At 38.6% G+C, this 17203-nt stretch overlaps 1 protein-coding gene and 1 long non-coding RNA gene across 4 annotated transcripts in view; both read right to left on the bottom strand.

Annotated features, from left to right (window-relative positions):
* Positions 1 to 13818, bottom strand: part of LOC134535370 (mucin-2) — a 41172-nt gene extending 27354 nt beyond the window's left edge. The window contains exons 1-11 of the mRNA XM_063374443.1: positions 13807 to 13818; positions 12695 to 12793; positions 12029 to 12598; positions 11612 to 11875; positions 11215 to 11383; positions 10341 to 10526; positions 10143 to 10249; positions 7444 to 7671; positions 2324 to 2433; positions 1880 to 2271; positions 601 to 749 (exon numbers count right to left, since the gene is read on the bottom strand). Of these exons, the coding sequence (XP_063230513.1) occupies positions 601 to 749; positions 1880 to 2271; positions 2324 to 2433; positions 7444 to 7671; positions 10143 to 10249; positions 10341 to 10526; positions 11215 to 11383; positions 11612 to 11875; positions 12029 to 12598; positions 12695 to 12793; positions 13807 to 13818 (2286 nt within the window). The remainder of the gene's footprint in view (positions 1 to 600; positions 750 to 1879; positions 2272 to 2323; positions 2434 to 7443; positions 7672 to 10142; positions 10250 to 10340; positions 10527 to 11214; positions 11384 to 11611; positions 11876 to 12028; positions 12599 to 12694; positions 12794 to 13806) is intronic.
* Positions 13819 to 14091: 273 nt separating this feature from the next.
* Positions 14092 to 17203, bottom strand: part of LOC134534904 (uncharacterized) — a 44757-nt gene continuing 41645 nt past the window's right edge. For all 3 annotated transcript variants that reach the window (XR_010075553.1, XR_010075554.1, XR_010075555.1), the window contains exons 3-4: positions 15877 to 16068; positions 14092 to 14175 (exon numbers count right to left, since the gene is read on the bottom strand). This is a non-coding gene — a long non-coding RNA (uncharacterized LOC134534904). The remainder of the gene's footprint in view (positions 14176 to 15876; positions 16069 to 17203) is intronic.

Consider the following 17203-nt stretch of genomic DNA (forward strand, 5'->3'; position numbering starts at 1 on the left):
ATGAATACAAAAGTTAGATGTTAAAAATTTTTATCATCCTTAAAAATAATGTAGTTAACTTTCCAAAAAAAGTGTCACTACCATGTTTAGGTTTAAATTATAAGCAATTTTTGATTGTTGAGTTTGATTGAAACTTAAAAATTTTTGTGGCTTGTGTTAGTTAGCAAAATTAAGGTTTCTGGTATTTTTTTTATCACAGTTTTTTTTTATTTCTGTGAACAAATGATCTATATTTACATCTTTTAAGTGATTTTATCTTTAAAAGTTTTTTTATATATATATATTTAACTGCCAAGAGTCACATTAATTTTATTCTAAAGAAATAATAATCATAAGTATCAAAATACTTATGATTAAATTGAAAATAGTTGGTCTCAACATGTATAATAAAATGAGAATAACATTGAGCATGACAAATGAGTTTTTAAATGAATAATAGTTAATAATAATAATAATAATAATAATAATAATAATAATAATACCATTCTCAAAAAAAAAAAGGCCATAAATCAAGTAGGAAAAAAGTAAAAAACTAAATTAATTCCTAGGCGCTAGTAATTACTACTTTGAAAAGCCTGTATCGAGCTGGAGGAAACGTACCTGCAGAGAGACCGGGGAGTCGTGCTGCCCGCTAACCATGTCTGAAGAGTTCTGCTCCCCACCGCTCGCAGGGCTAGCCCCGTCCACTATTTGTTGGCTGCCCGTCTCCTCACAGTCGTACAGAGTCATCCCATCCTCATCGTCTATACCTGCAAGAGTAAAACATTCACATTGACTGTTCCTGCCCCGAGAGGTGTCATCACGAATGAGAAGGTTGGAGCTGGTACTTAGTCAAGTCGGCTGCCGAACCATAGGAACACACCCATCATTCCTGACATTGGCTTGAAAAATTAAAGTAAGAAAAGCTGTGGGTAGAGCAGCAATGGAACGATAGATGATGAAATGAGAATACACCTACCTACTTCCGGTAAAGAAGTAAAGGTTTCATTTTCTGAAAATGTATAGTCTTCAATCCACTAGGATTTATTCCCTTATCTGTAGCAAAAAAAAATCATGATCTGATTACTCCCCCACTATCCCTATTCTTAGCGGACAGTATTTACTGCTCTGAATCAAAAACACAATACATAAACATAACCTCTTTCAAGACTAAAATAAAACAGCAATAAAATAAATTAAGTTAAAAACATAAAAACACCTTTTTTTAAATGACTTTTTTTTTTTAGTTTTTACATGAAAGTTTTAGGAAAACAAACAAACAAACAAACTTCAATTGACATGCACAGAAGTACACTAATGCATACACACATTCATGGAAACACAGACAAGTGGTCCATAAACCTATCCTCGAACATGTGCATCAATTCCACTTGAATAAAACTGAAAAAAATATTAAGTTTTAAATTTTTAGAGCAAATGTTTGCTATAATAGTAACTTTCAAATTCATAATGAACTACTGGTACACCACCAAAACTAGAAAGAAAGAAGAAAAAAAATTCTACACTGCAAAAATGAACATTTTTGGCCAAACAAGAAATGTTTGGACTTGTAAATGTTGTGTGCAATTTAGTGCATAGTGGTTGAAACATTTGAATTTTGAACTTCCCGCGCTGCTTGCAAGCAGCGCCAAGTTTTTCAAGTCGGCTGCCTGCCGAGGTGGGTAGCCCTGCAGCTTCCGGCAACGAAGCAACAGTTGATTTTAAACCATCAGATGGCGGCAAGTTGTGCTGTCGTGCACGCTCGCCGCCAATCGAGTTGTTTGCGAGTGCATCGCCATCATTAATTGTGTCTTTTTTTATCTGGATCTTTACAGTCTCGTACGTCTCTAGACAAAACAAGAAACCTGAAATTTTCTACGTATTACATGTATGTACTTACCAGAGATTTTCATGAGGTTGGCCAGGTCCAGCTTGCGCTCCTCGTCTTTCTTCTTCTTCTTCTTCTTCTTGGGCTTCTTCTTGGGGGGCGCCAGGGCCGGGGGCAGGACCATAACGTGCTGCTGCTGCTGCTGCTGCTGCTGCTGCTGGTGCAGCTGCGAGAGCTGGGCCCGGGCCCCGGCCCCCGGGAAGTCCTGCACGGGCCCGTTGCTCGCTTGGTGGTGCTGCGGCGGAGCGTTGTGGTGGTGGTGATGGTGATGGTGGTGGTGGGGCTGACCACCGCACGCCTGCGCGTGGAACTGGCGGGCCGGCGGGAGGGAGGACTGCGCCGGGGGAGGAGGGGGGCGGCGGGGGAGGAGGCGGGGGCTGCTGCTGCTGCTGCTGCTGCTGCTGCTGCGAGGGCGGGGGCGGGGGCTGGGCGGTCGTTGCCAGCTGGGGCAAGTGCTGGAAGCTCAGGGTCTGCCCCGAGGGCACGGCGATCAGGGTCGGGCCGGACGGCGTGTGGATCTGCTGCAACTGCATGGGCGCTCCGTGGGTTGTGATGAGCCTCAGTACCTGCTGACCATTGCCACGGCACTTACTAACACCATCGATTGCAGTAAGACTAACAAACACTGCAGCTGCCTCAACTGTCCTGACAAACACTGCTGCTGCCTCAACTGTCCTAACAAAAACACTGCTGTTGCCTCAACTGTCCTAACAAACACTGCTGCTGCCTCAACTGTCCTAACAAACACTGCAGCTGCCTCAACTGTCCTAACAAACACTGCAGCTGCCTCAACTGTCCTAACAAACACTGCAGCTGCCTCAACTGTCCTAACAAACACTGCAGCGGCCTCAACTGTCCTCACACAATACAATTTCCCATCAAATATGATCAAACGTTTCCATCCCACCGTTTTCTCCATAAGATGTACAATGTACGTTATTATTCCAGATGTTCAAGTTGCCAAAAAATTTAGTTTCTCATATAAATTTTTTTTTTTAAAAGTTGAAATCCATTATTTGTTAGAAATTTTATTTAATAAAGAGGAATATAAAGCTGTCTGATATGAAATTCACTTTCTACACATTTTTCAAATATTTGTTCCGATGCTGTAGTGGAGCGCTGGTTGGCATTATGTTTGGTTAGGTTCATGCCTGTACAGAGTGCGAACACTTGTTAGTCGAGTATCCATGTCGATAGCTCGCCGATATCAGTAGCGCGCAGACTCATGCGTAAATTCTCATTCGAAAACTTTTTATAACACCTCATTTTTTGTACATGCTCATTTAAACATATAATACAAATAAGATGAACAAATTTTATCATTTCATCAAAAATAAATTTTAACTTTCATGTGGTTTTTTATGTGATGTATTTTGGACATGATTTGAGTACTGATGGTATATTAGTAAGCTATTATACATTAATTATTTCTTCTATGTAAAGTGAAAGTATATGTTGAAAGAATACTAACAGGAAATTAAGTACTGATGTATTAGATGAGTTTAAGAGTTTCCCCTCAATTTACACTTTCCTGACACTGAAACAATCAAAGCCTTTGACCAATTGTGTGGCTTTGTCCAAAGTGTGTTTAAAAAAAAAAAAAAAAAGATATGTTAACTAAATAGCTAAATTTCCCCCCCTAAATCTTCAGTGATCTATTAGATATGTAATAACTTGTAGAAACATGTCATCCAAAATTGTAAATAATTTTGTGTAAACTTTTATTTAGGCCAACCTTGTTTTCATTTATGACAATGCTTTTATGCAGGTTTGTAATACACAAGTACTACAAGAATGAACTTTTTTTTTGACATAATGTACAAATTACTAAGGGTGGGCGAATATAGATATTTTCGTTTCGAAGCGAATTCGAAGCAAATTTTTATAAATATTCCCGAATTCGAATCGAATATCGAATACTAGGCCAAATCAAAGAATTTCTTAAATGCAAACACCAAACAACAGTAAACTAGCTATGCTTAGACAAATGCTTCTGGAAAGCACATTTCAGGGACAACTGATTTTCTTCTTTTATCTCTGTGACAGATTTTTCATGACTTTTTAGTTGTTTTAATTGTACAGGATGCTGTTTCAGCTGATTTTGTAGAGTTGTAGTAGTACCTGTTGGAATTTTATATATTTTTTGACATGCTTTGCAAGTTACTTCTTTCCCATTGGCACTCTTGGTAAAAAAAAAACAACCAAATAGGACTTACTGGTTTTTTGGCAGGCGGCCCCTGATTTAAACCAGAAGTGCTTTCTTCCATTATTTGAATATAAACTACAAATAATGTAAACTGCTAAAAATCTTTCACACACGTTTACTAATACATAACCTAACTTAACCATCAATGCAACATTCTCCATTAACTTAGGCCTTTTGAACTATTGCCAAAAACTTACATCCATGGAATATTTTCCCCGTTTATTTACAAATGAATTTAATTCAATAATCTTATTTTTTTGGATTCAGTACCGTAACTGCTGTGTTTTAAGTCCGTTGGTAATATTGTATCACGTTAAATCATTATTGATGTTATTTATGCATGGAAAAAGAGCTGTTGTGGGGCGAAATTAAGACTAATACCGAAGTCGGGAATGAATCTGGCACGTTTCTAAACATGAAAATAAATGATTGGGAGTTGCTATTTACCATTTTCTCAGCAAACTACGATACTGACAATTATTTTACTTTACGCCAATGTAAGTTGAACTAGTATAACGAACATATTTGTATTATGATTGAGGTTAGTTTTAATGATCAGGCATATAGGCTTAGGCTAAGAATGTGTGTGTTCTCATTATGCTAAGTTAACTCCAAGTTGATGTTATTGATCGTAGGCATTCTTTAACTTTTAGGCAATGTATGTATATTAAAGATTAGCTTAAAAACTTGAAATGTTTTTTTCTTCTATTTTTCGAACTTCGAATAATTTCATTTTTTCGAGTACGAATTCTCATATAACAAATGTTCGACTCGAATTCCTACTTTCGAAGCTTCGCCCACCCCTACAAATTACACATGTGCAACACGGGAAAGTATGGTTATTACAAACCTGATTACTACAAAGTGGGTAAATTTCTGTCCCCTCAGGTTTGTATTAATGAGGTAGCTTGGCTTTTGGGTTGTAGCCTACCAGTAGGTAACTTGCTCCCTGACGATGGCGACTGCAGTGTCGACCAAAACGTCGGTAAATTATTCGCCGCGATGGACACGGCTACAACCCAGAAGCCAAGCTACTTCAGACAATGGCCGTGAAAGCCTGCGAACATTATTGTATTAATGAGGTTTCACTGTACATGGATAAGTTTTTATATATATACACACACACGTGTGTGTGTGTTGTGTGTGTATGTATATCATGGTGGCCACTCACAGTCACCAAAAATATTCCCTGATTTTTCCCTGATTAAAAATTCAAAATTTCCCTGATATTTACAATTACAAAAAAACATAATTTTGATGAAATAATTATATATTATAGAAAGAGATTACTCACATTTTAACACCCTGCTGTATTTTCTTCATTATATACATACGGAAGTTCGTTAAATAACATAATACATTTTAAATATGTCACTTTACATTATAGCCTCCCTTTCAATGACCTGCAGTCTGTGTTTTGTTTTATGTCTAGAGACCGGAAAAATTCGCAAATTCATTTCGCGATAGGCTAAAATACAAATAGTTATACCTCAGTGCTGCCTCTGCTATTGGCTCACTACTCACCTGGATGACTCTGGGCCAATGAGAAACACCCGACCAAAGCTTTATCGAATCTCAGGCTGCTACGTTGGGACGTCTCAAAAGACAGCAGCCAATGAGTGGGTGGCATTTGACCGAGAGTACGCAGAACTATGGAGTTCATCCTACAGGTCATTGAACCCGCGATTTTTTCCTGTCCCTAATAATGGGGTATTTCAGTGGTGAGCGCTCAAACATTTTTTCACACAACTTTTGATAACTGTTCTTACATTCATTTTTGATTTGAAGTGTAACATTTCTAGTTGCGAAATATTCTTAGTCTTAGTACTCTCAACAAGGGATAACAGTACAGTGCAAATTTTACCTTGTGTTTGATTGAAAAATGAATCAACTAATGGATAAATCTTCACTGCATTACAATCAGTACTCCCATCTGTAGCTAAAGCAAATGGTCCACTTACTAAAGATTCAACAGTTTCAATTTAGTGTCACCAGCCATATACTCCTCTCCACTAAGGCAGATGTTTTTGTTCTCGCACAGCTGTATTTCCGTGCAATTCTTGAGTCCGGAAACATAGCTCTATACAAATTACCCGAATGATCGGATACTGCTATCTGTAAATTGTGTTCTACCAAAAAACTTGTAAACAATAACTCTGCATTTGTTACTTTCGTTTCTTCAGATATAGCGAAAAACGACGATATAGATTTATTGCTCGTCACGGCTTTAAAATGTTCTGCATGTTTCTTTGATTCAATATGCCGTCTACAGACATCCCTTCCACCATGCGCAATCGAAAAGTCACACGTGCATACATTACAAAACGCATGGCGTTCCAAAACATTTGAAGATGACAAGTAAGGACTTTCTTTTGAATAGTTTGGCGAAAGTTCTGAAGAATAACATTCTTTTTTTTTTTTTTTGCCCCAGACACACATTGTTCTGTCACACGCTTCATTTCTACAATCGGCACTGAAGAACACAACACTATCGAACAACATAAACAGGTTTCACGTCTGTAGACACGACAAAAACACTTTGATGAAAAAAATGGCTTTCGAGAAAGTAAGTAACACAACACGGGTTAGCCAAAGTACCGTACAAAAATTATCGTGATGTAAGTAGCTAACAAACGAAAAGTCCGAGAATATGTACTAGTTGTATCGTACAACGGACGTAATACCGTACCATTTCTATTACAAAACACAAGAATTAATCTACTTATTTCGACAGTACATGCGCACACTTACTAGTTCAGTTATCTGCGCAACCACGTGATGTATTCGAACTGCGTTCACGAAACACGCACACCAGAAACGGAATTTTTTTCCGTTACCGTGCAGCACAAAGCCTCGTTTCCGTAATAAACCAGCAATGTTCCGTAATTCGGTGTTAAATTCGTAATAATTACGGAAAATCCGTAATGGTTGGCAGCTCTGCGGAAATATACATGACACAAAAAATTCCCGGTTATTAAAAAAATTCCCTGACATTTCCCTGATAATTCCCGATCAACGTGATTTCCCTGATAAATCCCGGTTTTCCCGGTTTTCCCGGTGATGGCCACCCTGTATATATGTATATATATAAATGTGTATATATGTATATTTATGTGTATGTGTGTGTGTATATATATATACACACACACATACATACATACATACACACACACACACATAAAAGAACTTTCAAAATTATAATTTTTGGCAACTAACAACTTTGGAAAGTCGAGACTTTTATTGAACATCTGTTACACGGTATAAAGTATCAGCAAAGTCCTGCTCTGTAAATGTGTGACAAAATGCAGCTTCCCTTTATTTTCCCCGGGCCCAACACATTCCAGCCACTCGGCAGGGTTACTGCACTGACCTGCTGGGGCTGCAGGGCCTGCTGGGCCCTTGCATTGTGGACGAGCTGGGGCCCCGAAATGAGCATTGGCGCGCCGTGCTGGGGCGCAGAGCTCTTGGCCGACTGCGCAGAGTTCTGAGCGCCCGGGGTGGGCGGCCGCAAGATGAACTGCACGCTGCCGCCCGCGTTCTGCTGGACAAGGACAGGAGCTCCCGACGTTAGGCCTGGTATCACCTGCACAAACACTTCCTTGCAATAATACGCGTTTCTTGTCGCAACACCGTTCAACATCACCAAGCTAACACTTTTTTTGAATGTTTTGAAATGAAATTCACGTAAACACTTCAACTTAAAAATAAAGTTCACAACACCTTTTTAAATAATTACACATCATTTGTTATAACAGAATTGTTTCAATCTACAACGGAAGCATAAAAATTTCACAGTGCAAAGTGCCAAAAACAGTGCTGCTAGTGAATCAATGCTATCAGCATTCTTGTAAAAGAAACAACTAGTAAAGTTTATAAACGTCAGCAAGATAGTATATAAAAAAAAATTTTTTTTGCACCTCTCAAATAGAGGGACCATCAACACCACAAAAAATAGACCATTTAATTAACTCTTGCTTACTCCACGGAGCCAATTACAGGAAAGCACCAGTACAACGAACTTCAGTTAAACGAACACTTCACTTAACCGAACTCATTGTTTGGTCCCGCCAAAAACGTATATAATAACCTTGAATTTTATTTCATCTTAAAGAATTTTACGACGGTCCGTTTCTTCCTGAAACAAAAATATTCACTTGAACGAACAACCTTGAGGCAAATTTTGAAAAAAATTACCATCCAAAAACTTGCACTTTATTTTTAATTTTCTTATTCAAACGTAACAGCGTGTACGTAAACATAAACAATAACGGAACTAGTATGTGTGCGCATGTACTGTCGACATGAGTAGATTAATTCTCGTGTTTTGAAATAATAATGGAATGCTATTACGTCCGTTGTACGATACAAATAGTACATATTCTCGGACTTTTCGTTTGTTGGCTACTTACATCACGATAATTTTTGTACGGTACTTTGGCTAACCTGTGTTGTTTTAATTTATTTCTTGAAATTCATTTTTTTCACCTTATTGTTTTTGTCGTGTCTACAGACGTGAAATTTTTTTCCTTTTTTCAATAGTGTTGTGTTCTTCAGTGCCGGTTGTGGGAAGCCTACAACTCACGTAGTTTCGGTTCCCTGCAAGAATTTCCGAAGATTTCCGAAGTTTTGAGTTTCGGTATTAACGCCACTTCAGCCGCTAAATCAATGAAAACAAGCATGTTGTGACTAACCTAACCCAACCCTTTGATTTTTTTAATTTCAATTTTTGAGAGAAATCCAAAGTTGCACGAACGTGGTAGGGAACCAAAACTATGTGAGTTGTAGGCTACCGGCCGGTTGTAGAAATGAAGCGTGTATCTAGGAGATAAAAAAAAGAACGCAATTCTTCAAAACTTTCGACCTAAGACCTAACTATTCAAAAGAATGGCCATGCTTGTCGTCTTCAAATGTTTTGGAACACCACGCGTTTTGTAATGTATGCACGTTTGACTTTTCGATTGCACATGGTGGAAGGGATGACTGTAGAGGGCACATTGAATTAAAGAAACAGGCGGAACATTTTATAGTCATGACGAGCAATAAATCCATATCGTAGTTTTTTCGCTACATCTGAAGAAACGAAAGTAACGAACGCAGAGTTATTGTTTACAAGTTCTTTTGTTTGTCTTCTGTTGTTTGTTTATAAGACAGTTCTTATCCAACCAGGATAAAAGAAGCAAATAAAAAGACAATTGTTCAAAAGTATAACTTTGAATACTTTGAATTGAAGGTTGAAAATTTCCTGTAAAATTATTGACATTTCTTACATATTCAGATGATTGTATTGTTCAAAGAGTTTTTTTCTTCGATTCATTAATTTTCATTGTATTCATATACATAGGCCTACATTTTTAATTTTTTTTTTGCATATTATTGTCCTTTGTTTTCTCTTGTGTGTGTCATAATTTCTCAGGAAAAATTTATTGTGCATGATTTACGCATACTTTTTTCATATAATTGTCATTACTGATGGGTGTGATTTGAGGTTGGCAGCTCTGCCTACAATGTGTCTCCTGACCATAGACAAAGCATCAGCAGAGAGTATGTGAACAGGTTCTTCAAGCGGGCATAGACTAATGACTGAGATAGTGAACCTTAAAACACTTAAGGTGTTTCATGTGTTTATCGGTATACATATTTATAACAATGCTTATGTTTCAGTATAAAGAACTTCAGTATAACAAACTCAACTATTTTTTGGTCCCTTTATGTTCTTTATAGTGAAGCTTTCCTGTAGCATTTCTTTTTTCCTGCTTTAAGTTTTCCAACTCCATGGTGGCTTTTATTAAAAGTGCAACAGACAGTAGCCTCGTGGCAAACAAGGCCCATTCAGCAGTAGGCCGATGTGTTTCTCTAGAATACTTCCATTTCCTCGCCAAATTATCCCCCACCCCCTGCCAACCCAAACATATCCCAGGATAGTACAGCTAACTGCACTGAACACCAGTCTCAATCCAATCTTCAATGGCCGTGATCCAGATGGAATTATAATTATAGTAGTTTCAAATACAAGTTACAACATTACATATTAAGCTTAAGAATACACAATAATCTCAGCTCATGACTAACCTGATTGAGCAGCAGCGTGCCAGCTTGCGCAGTGGGTATCACAGCCTGATTTGCCTGACCAATCACAACCTGCGCCCCACTGGAGGTGTGGTGCTGGGTATGCAGGGCTGCGGGAAGTAAAAAACACGTCAGACAGAAGTGCCAGAACTAAGCCATTCAAAACACCAGACAGAAAACAACACGGTGAGACATCCTAACCCTGCTGTTGCGAAGTGACTGCCAAGCTGGGCCGACCGCTGGTGGCCATCTTCCCGTGGTGGCCGCCCTGTGTCGCCAAGCCGGCGCTGCCCGGGGGCTTCGGCAGGATCTGCGGGGGCTGCTTCGGCTTGTTGGGGGTGGTGGTTATGCTCGCAACAGGAGCTGGCTGGAGATGCATCGGTGCACCTGGTCCCGAGAAAAAACAGTTCTTTTTTCCCGCAGCTGGATGGTGGTGAGAAAAAAGCTGTCTCATGTTCATGAAAACAAGTAACTACTGGGACAGGTTGTCCACTAAAACCTGTAACGAAATTTCCCTGACTTTCTAGGTACAAAATTACAAATTTCCCTCACTATTTATATATATGTTTATCTAGAAAAATATGCTTTACCTCAGAATTACCATTTAGGATATTGCAGGGTTAAAAACTTTGTTAATGTAACTATAAATATTTTCTTATTATTTAATTCAATAAAACCACACCATTTACGTTAACTTCAAAGGGCTTTACATCTACTGAGTTTTCCAAAATCCAGTGGGAATAAAATACCAAATTTTAAAAGTAATCACAAATACGTATAATTTATAACAAACTATACTTTACTTATTCACTTGACACAAATTACTAACTTGTTGAACATTAATACAAACTTTAAAGAAAAATCCAGCTTCCACCGTCTCCATAGCTGATCATATTCAAAGAAAAACTTGCACCTGCTATTTTATAGTGTAAAAGAATATAGACTAAAACACAGTCTGAGGGGGGTGGAGAGTCACAGTCTGGGTAAGGGCGGACCGGAACATGGCATTTGCCTGCCTTAAATTACTATCACTGGGGGAATTCCCTAACTTTCTGGACCCTCTGCTGGAGCTCACCTGATGTGATGATCTGCGTGTGCGAAGGAAACGTGGGGGCTGCCACGGACGTAGGCTGGTGGTGGATGATTTGGACAAGCTGGTTGCCTGCCTGCAGCATGGCAGCCCCTCCCTGGGGCACCGCCGGGAACTGCTGGCCCCCTGGCAGGGCCAACCCACTCTGCAACGCCTGCAGACAGCCACAGGCACTACTGCAACAAACTTCAATTAGCGTCCGAAAACAACGTCCAAAGACACATTTAATGCAATTCTGATCAATTCTGGCAATTGTACCGTAATTGTCACAAGAGCAAATGTCTTAGCAACCTTAATAATTAAGTAAGTAGCGCAAACATGGACAAGTTGGTAGTTCTAATACTTGATAACAACACTATGACAACACTAGCGGGTAACCTACCTGGTGAATTACGGAGGACTGGCTAGGCTGGGGGGTAGCAGGCCTGACTACTGGACTGACGCTGGGAGCAGTTCTGTGCTGCGGGGACGGTGATGGGGCGGGCGTCAAGGCTCCTCCCGTGCTGGGCGCCGGCGAGCGAACAGCAGAGTTCTTGCCCCCTGCTATCACCTGGGCCCCTGGCTGGCAGTGCGGGCTGGGCTGACTCATGGGCGACTGGTACGGAGACTGTGGGGAGCTGCTTGTGCTCTGAGGTGGGCCTGACCTCTGGTGGGGCACCACCACAACCGAGTTCTGAGACTGCTGCTGCTGCTGCTGCTGCTGCTGCTGTTGCTGCTGCTGCTGCGGCGGGGGACTGCCGAACGTGTCCTTGAACTGGACAAAGTTGCCGGAGGGGTGGTGCGATCCCTGTGACTGCACCATGGGAATGAAGCCCGCATTCTGTGGAGACTGCAGCTGTGAATGGTAGGGGGAAGCCGTGGGGGAGGTGGGATGCGCGGGAGAGCGGAGGGGAAGCGGACTAGGAGACGGCGTGGGAGGGGCGTGCGGTGCCGGAGATCTCGTAGGCACGGAGAAAGGCGATCCGGGGGAAGATCCCGTGGCGGCGGTGATCGGCAGCGCAGAGGGCTGGAACATGGCTCCGGACGGCCCCACCAGGACTCCCGACGGACCTAGCGGGATGCCGGAGGTCCTGAAAATCGCGGCGGAGCTGACCGGGATGGCGGGCAGGCCGGACGAGCCACCGGCGATCTGGATGCCGGCCGAGTTGGGAGCGAGGAGGCCAGACGTAATGGGCAACGAGCCCAGAACGCTACTGGGTGCACAGTTGGATGGTGCAGCAGAGCTGGTAGGAGTGTAGATGAAGCCATGGGGCTGTGCAGACGAGGACGATGTACTGGGGTGAGAGTGATGCGGGAACTGTGTCAGCACAAAATGGTGGGTTGATGCTCCAGACGATGGGATGGTGGTCACAACTGACGATGGTGCAGCCTACAATCAAATCATATGCAACAGCACTACAAGACTAGTAAAATAATTTAACAAGAGGAAATGCCTTCATAAGGGCACAAATTAGCGAAGACGTACTGTGTGGGATGGCAGGCTGAAGGTGACCCCTTGTTGTCGTCCTGCATTTACAGATTGCTGGCTCAGTTGTTGGGCTTGAAACTGCTGCAACTGATGGAGCTGTGGAAAAACAAATTTCATCAACATTAACTACACCAAAGCAAATTTTTAAAGGTAGAATGCATCAAAAAATTACAAGTGATATTTTCAGTCACATTTAAGTGTTTTACTTTCTAATTGTCACACTTGCCATGAAAGAAAACAAATTCAGGATAAATCTAACTTTGACCCTCTTGAATGCTGTGCCACCTTGCTCGGTTTCAAGTATTTCGGTTTAATTTTGTATTACTCCCCCCTCACTTCAAAATCTATATTTTAATCTCTCACTCTTTCTCAATCACAATCTCTCTCCATATATCTCTATCTATCTCTCTATATCTGTATTGCTCTCTCAATCTCTCTATTTCTCTCTCAATCTCGCCACACATCTATCTCAATCTCTAACTTTTTATGTGTATCTCTATCTCTTTTTTAAGTAAAGGATTGTGCTAAAACCATACCCTTCCTAACGGAAGCAACAGTCTGCGAGGGAAATCATCTCATAAATTAAACATTGAGATTTCGGAAAAAACAAAGTTCAAAAGACAGAAAAATGTGTCTGTATTAACACATTAAATTGAAGGTTTTTAACTACACTCTATCTGTCGAGCAATATGCTTGAGCAGTGGTTCCCAAAAGGTGTTCCGTGGCAGGGTCACAGGGGTTCCGTGAGTCAGGACGAATGTCATATAAAGCAGGCACAATTATTGTCAAAAAACTTTCTTTGAAGGAGTTGGGATTCCGCCAAAGAAAGAGTCGATCATACGGTTCCCTGGCCGAAATAATTGGGAACCGCTGCTCTAGAGTCTAAATAATGAAATAGAATTCAAAGCAAAACCTTATCCAGTGTGCTGATGTGTAGGTAGGTATAAATACATACAGTTCTGAATGTAACAAATAACATCTACACATAATCCTCGCCTTAAACAAACCAGCTGCACTTCAATGCAGACAAGGAACACACTGGGTGCACTACATGTTATCTAATAAAAAAGGTTATAAGATGTAATCACTGCACAGAAATGACCAATTACAGGATCAGTCATTGATCAATCACACATTAAAACAGTTTTACTGTGTTAACATCAAAAAGCCAATAAAAACAAGCGATAAAGAGTGTTTAAGAAATATTTGCATACAAAGAAAAATTCTCAAGACATACAAACTCTAGCTACATTTTTAATTTAACCCCAAAACCTTACATTTCAAGGCTTATCCTATGAAATGAATGAGAGAGAGAGATTGTAGCCACGTAACGCAAAGATCAAACACACCTGCTGTTGAGTGAGAACCAACGATCCACCAGCTGCGGCAGCACTGGAATGTCTTGCTCCAGCCACCTCCAGCAATCCCTGCTGTAGCGAGTCCACGATGCTCTCCAGCGTCGCGCGATCTGAGCCCTGCTGAGAATGACAACCACAAATGTAGTACACCACAGCTGAACTGCAGTACAGCCCCCCAGCTATGCCAAACTTTCCGGAATCTGCTTCCGACAGTCATTCCTGTCAACAACCCCAACAAAAAAAATCACTTAAAACTAGCCTGGATCACAACTGTTTCTATTGTCAGTGTGTCTGGACAAGCAGTCCTGACAAAGAAAACACGCGGAAAACAAGTATTCACGAGTGTTTAAATTATCTAGAATGCACTTCCACTCATAACTGATATGAGCTGCATTGCTGAGTGTGAAAAAAGCCTTGTTCATTTACAAAACTAGCATACAGTTTGAAGGCAAAAAAAAAAAAAAAGAGCAAAGAATGAAATGGAAAGTGATAAATATCACTTTTTTTTAAATATATCTAATATAATCAAAGTAATTAAAAATTTAATAAAATAACATTAAAATGATGTTGAATTACTTTTCATTTTTCTGGGATGGACTTAGTACATGTGAAAATTCATTGCAGAATGATACTACTACATCGCATGCTAGTACTTTGACAAACGAGTTGATTTAGTTTGGGTCTTTGGCCTGCAGATAAACACTAGACATAAAAAAAAAAAACTGCCACATTTTACTGTAAAATTTAAAAAAAATCAGTGAAGTATGCATTTATGTTTATAAAAATATGATTTATGATAAAAAAATATAATGTAATATTATATTGAAAAATTGAATCACTGTAGCATCTAAAAAAAACTACAGGAAAAGGTCTTTCCTCTGGCACATATAGCTTAGCTATTTTGCAGTTATATAGTTTTAATGAAAATAACACAGAGTACAGTTGTATTTAAAAACAAAAACTGTAATAAGCTGATTAGTAGAAAGCAAAAACACAATTTACCACTGGGCTTCTTCAAAAAATCATTATGGAAATGTAACCGTGAAATGTGAATTGTAACCTGCTATAAACCAGGAAGAGATAACCAACAGTAATGATAAACTCTGAGCGAACTGAATTTGCCATCACTTAAGTAATGCAACCTGCCAGCCAAAATCCACAGCAAAAATCCGCCATAAAAATATCTGAACGTAAGTGGCTCAATTGGTGCCGGATCAAAGAAATGTGTCGAACCATAGAACCAGATTAAAGACCTTTCACCACACTATTACAAACCCTACTTTATATACATAGGTTTTTTAAAATATTAAAAAAAAAAAATACTGAAAGAAGTTACAGAGTCCTTAAATAAGTCAATTTCAACTAAATATTTTCACACATATTTATATTTGAAAGGCAATCCAAAATAAAAATAAAAAACTCTTGAAAAATTTGTCCTTAAATTTTTATTATTAAATAAATACACATAGCATTTAAAATTGAAAAACTAATATCTTAATAAATGTTACATTATTTCAGCACCAAAATCCTCCCAACCATTATTAGCACAAACTAAAAGTTTCAAATAGTGTTTCATTTTAATGTATTCTTAATATTTAGGTTATTTTGATGAATGATACCTATCAATAATACATAATTAGACACATTACTAGCAAGGACTTTTAATTCATGTGGTTGCTAATTTTTTTAAATTTCACAACTTCAATACATGTTAATTCTAAGAAAAATGTTAAGAATTTCATATTAAAGCAAACACTTATGCGTTTGAAAAAGTATTGCACAAGGATATGAATATTACAAATACGCTCCGGAGTAAATTACCTGTGAATGAAATGAATATTGCTGTCACGGAAGAAGCAGACTGCGATTAAGTTGGAATGTGTGTTTCAACTGACGAAATTTCTGCCCGAAGTCTTAACATAGGTTGGTGGGTAGATTGCTTAGCAATTCAAGGATAAACATCCCCACCATGGCACTACCAATCCCAAATCTGAGGAAGAGAGCTGAATTCATCTGTAATCAAATACCAACAAAATGTCCCAAAAAAAAAAACAATTTTCTTGAGTTCATCAAGAAAGCTAAATACTGCTTCGCTGATATCCAAGATGAAAAATTTATGTGAAGAAAAAAATTATTCTTATTCAATGGAAAAATATTTTTATTTTTTTTAAAGAGTGAAAATGAATTTCTGGGGGAAGTATCAAAAGTGATTAATAAGCACAGGCACATACCTAAGCACATGGAATTTATAAATAAAATTTGAGCATAAAATAAGAGAGATAATAAAGTTTTTAGTAAAATATTTGCGTGCAATTTATTTTTCAAATGCATAAGTCATTCAAGTGTAATACTTTTCAAATGAATGAGTACATTAAGTCTTAACTTATAATATTCCAGATCAACATTCTTTAAGCTGGTTGAGTATCACCTCTACTGGATATTCTTTGAGTACTGTTCAAAGGTAGTAAATCTCCTAATATTATGATAATATTTTAATTAAAACTGGCACACATGAAAATAAAGGCCAAAATTAAAATGAAACCATAATGTGTTTAGCTTTTGAAGAGAATGTTACTTTTTTTTTTTTCAAATATTTTTATAATAATTTTTGGTAGTCTTTACATAGTATGGCTAGACAAAAATTATTTGAGAAAATATTTTACTATGATTTCTGCACCATGAAGAAAATACATTATATTAAATGAAAAAAAAAAAAAAACTGTTTACTATCCAATAAAAGTAAATACAGCAAATTACTTTTTTGTGTGATTTTACTAAGTCAATATTATTTCTTGAAATATAACAAAAATTAAAAGATATAAAATATGATAAATGATCAATAGTTTGAATAGTTTGTTTATAACAAATATGAAAATTAATAAAGATATAGTGTGCAAGCCTAGTCAAACATTTTTTTAGTAACTAATTAATAATACAGTTTCTCTTGAAAGGTAAACACTTTGCGCTTAATAAATAACCAAAATAATTTACTTACCAAGGTTATTTATGAACTAAATACAAAAATGTACGGCTCTATCCAATTATTTTAAACATCAGTAACATTAAAAATAATACTTAGTCTATATGAGGGAAAAAAAAGGGGGGGGGGGGGGGGGGAGGGAAGTGAGTCTTACAGTACTAGTTAAAG

Source organism: Bacillus rossius, chromosome 8 (genome assembly GCF_032445375.1).
Source record: "Bacillus rossius redtenbacheri isolate Brsri chromosome 8, Brsri_v3, whole genome shotgun sequence".
NCBI lineage: Eukaryota > Metazoa > Arthropoda > Insecta > Phasmatodea > Bacillidae > Bacillus > Bacillus rossius.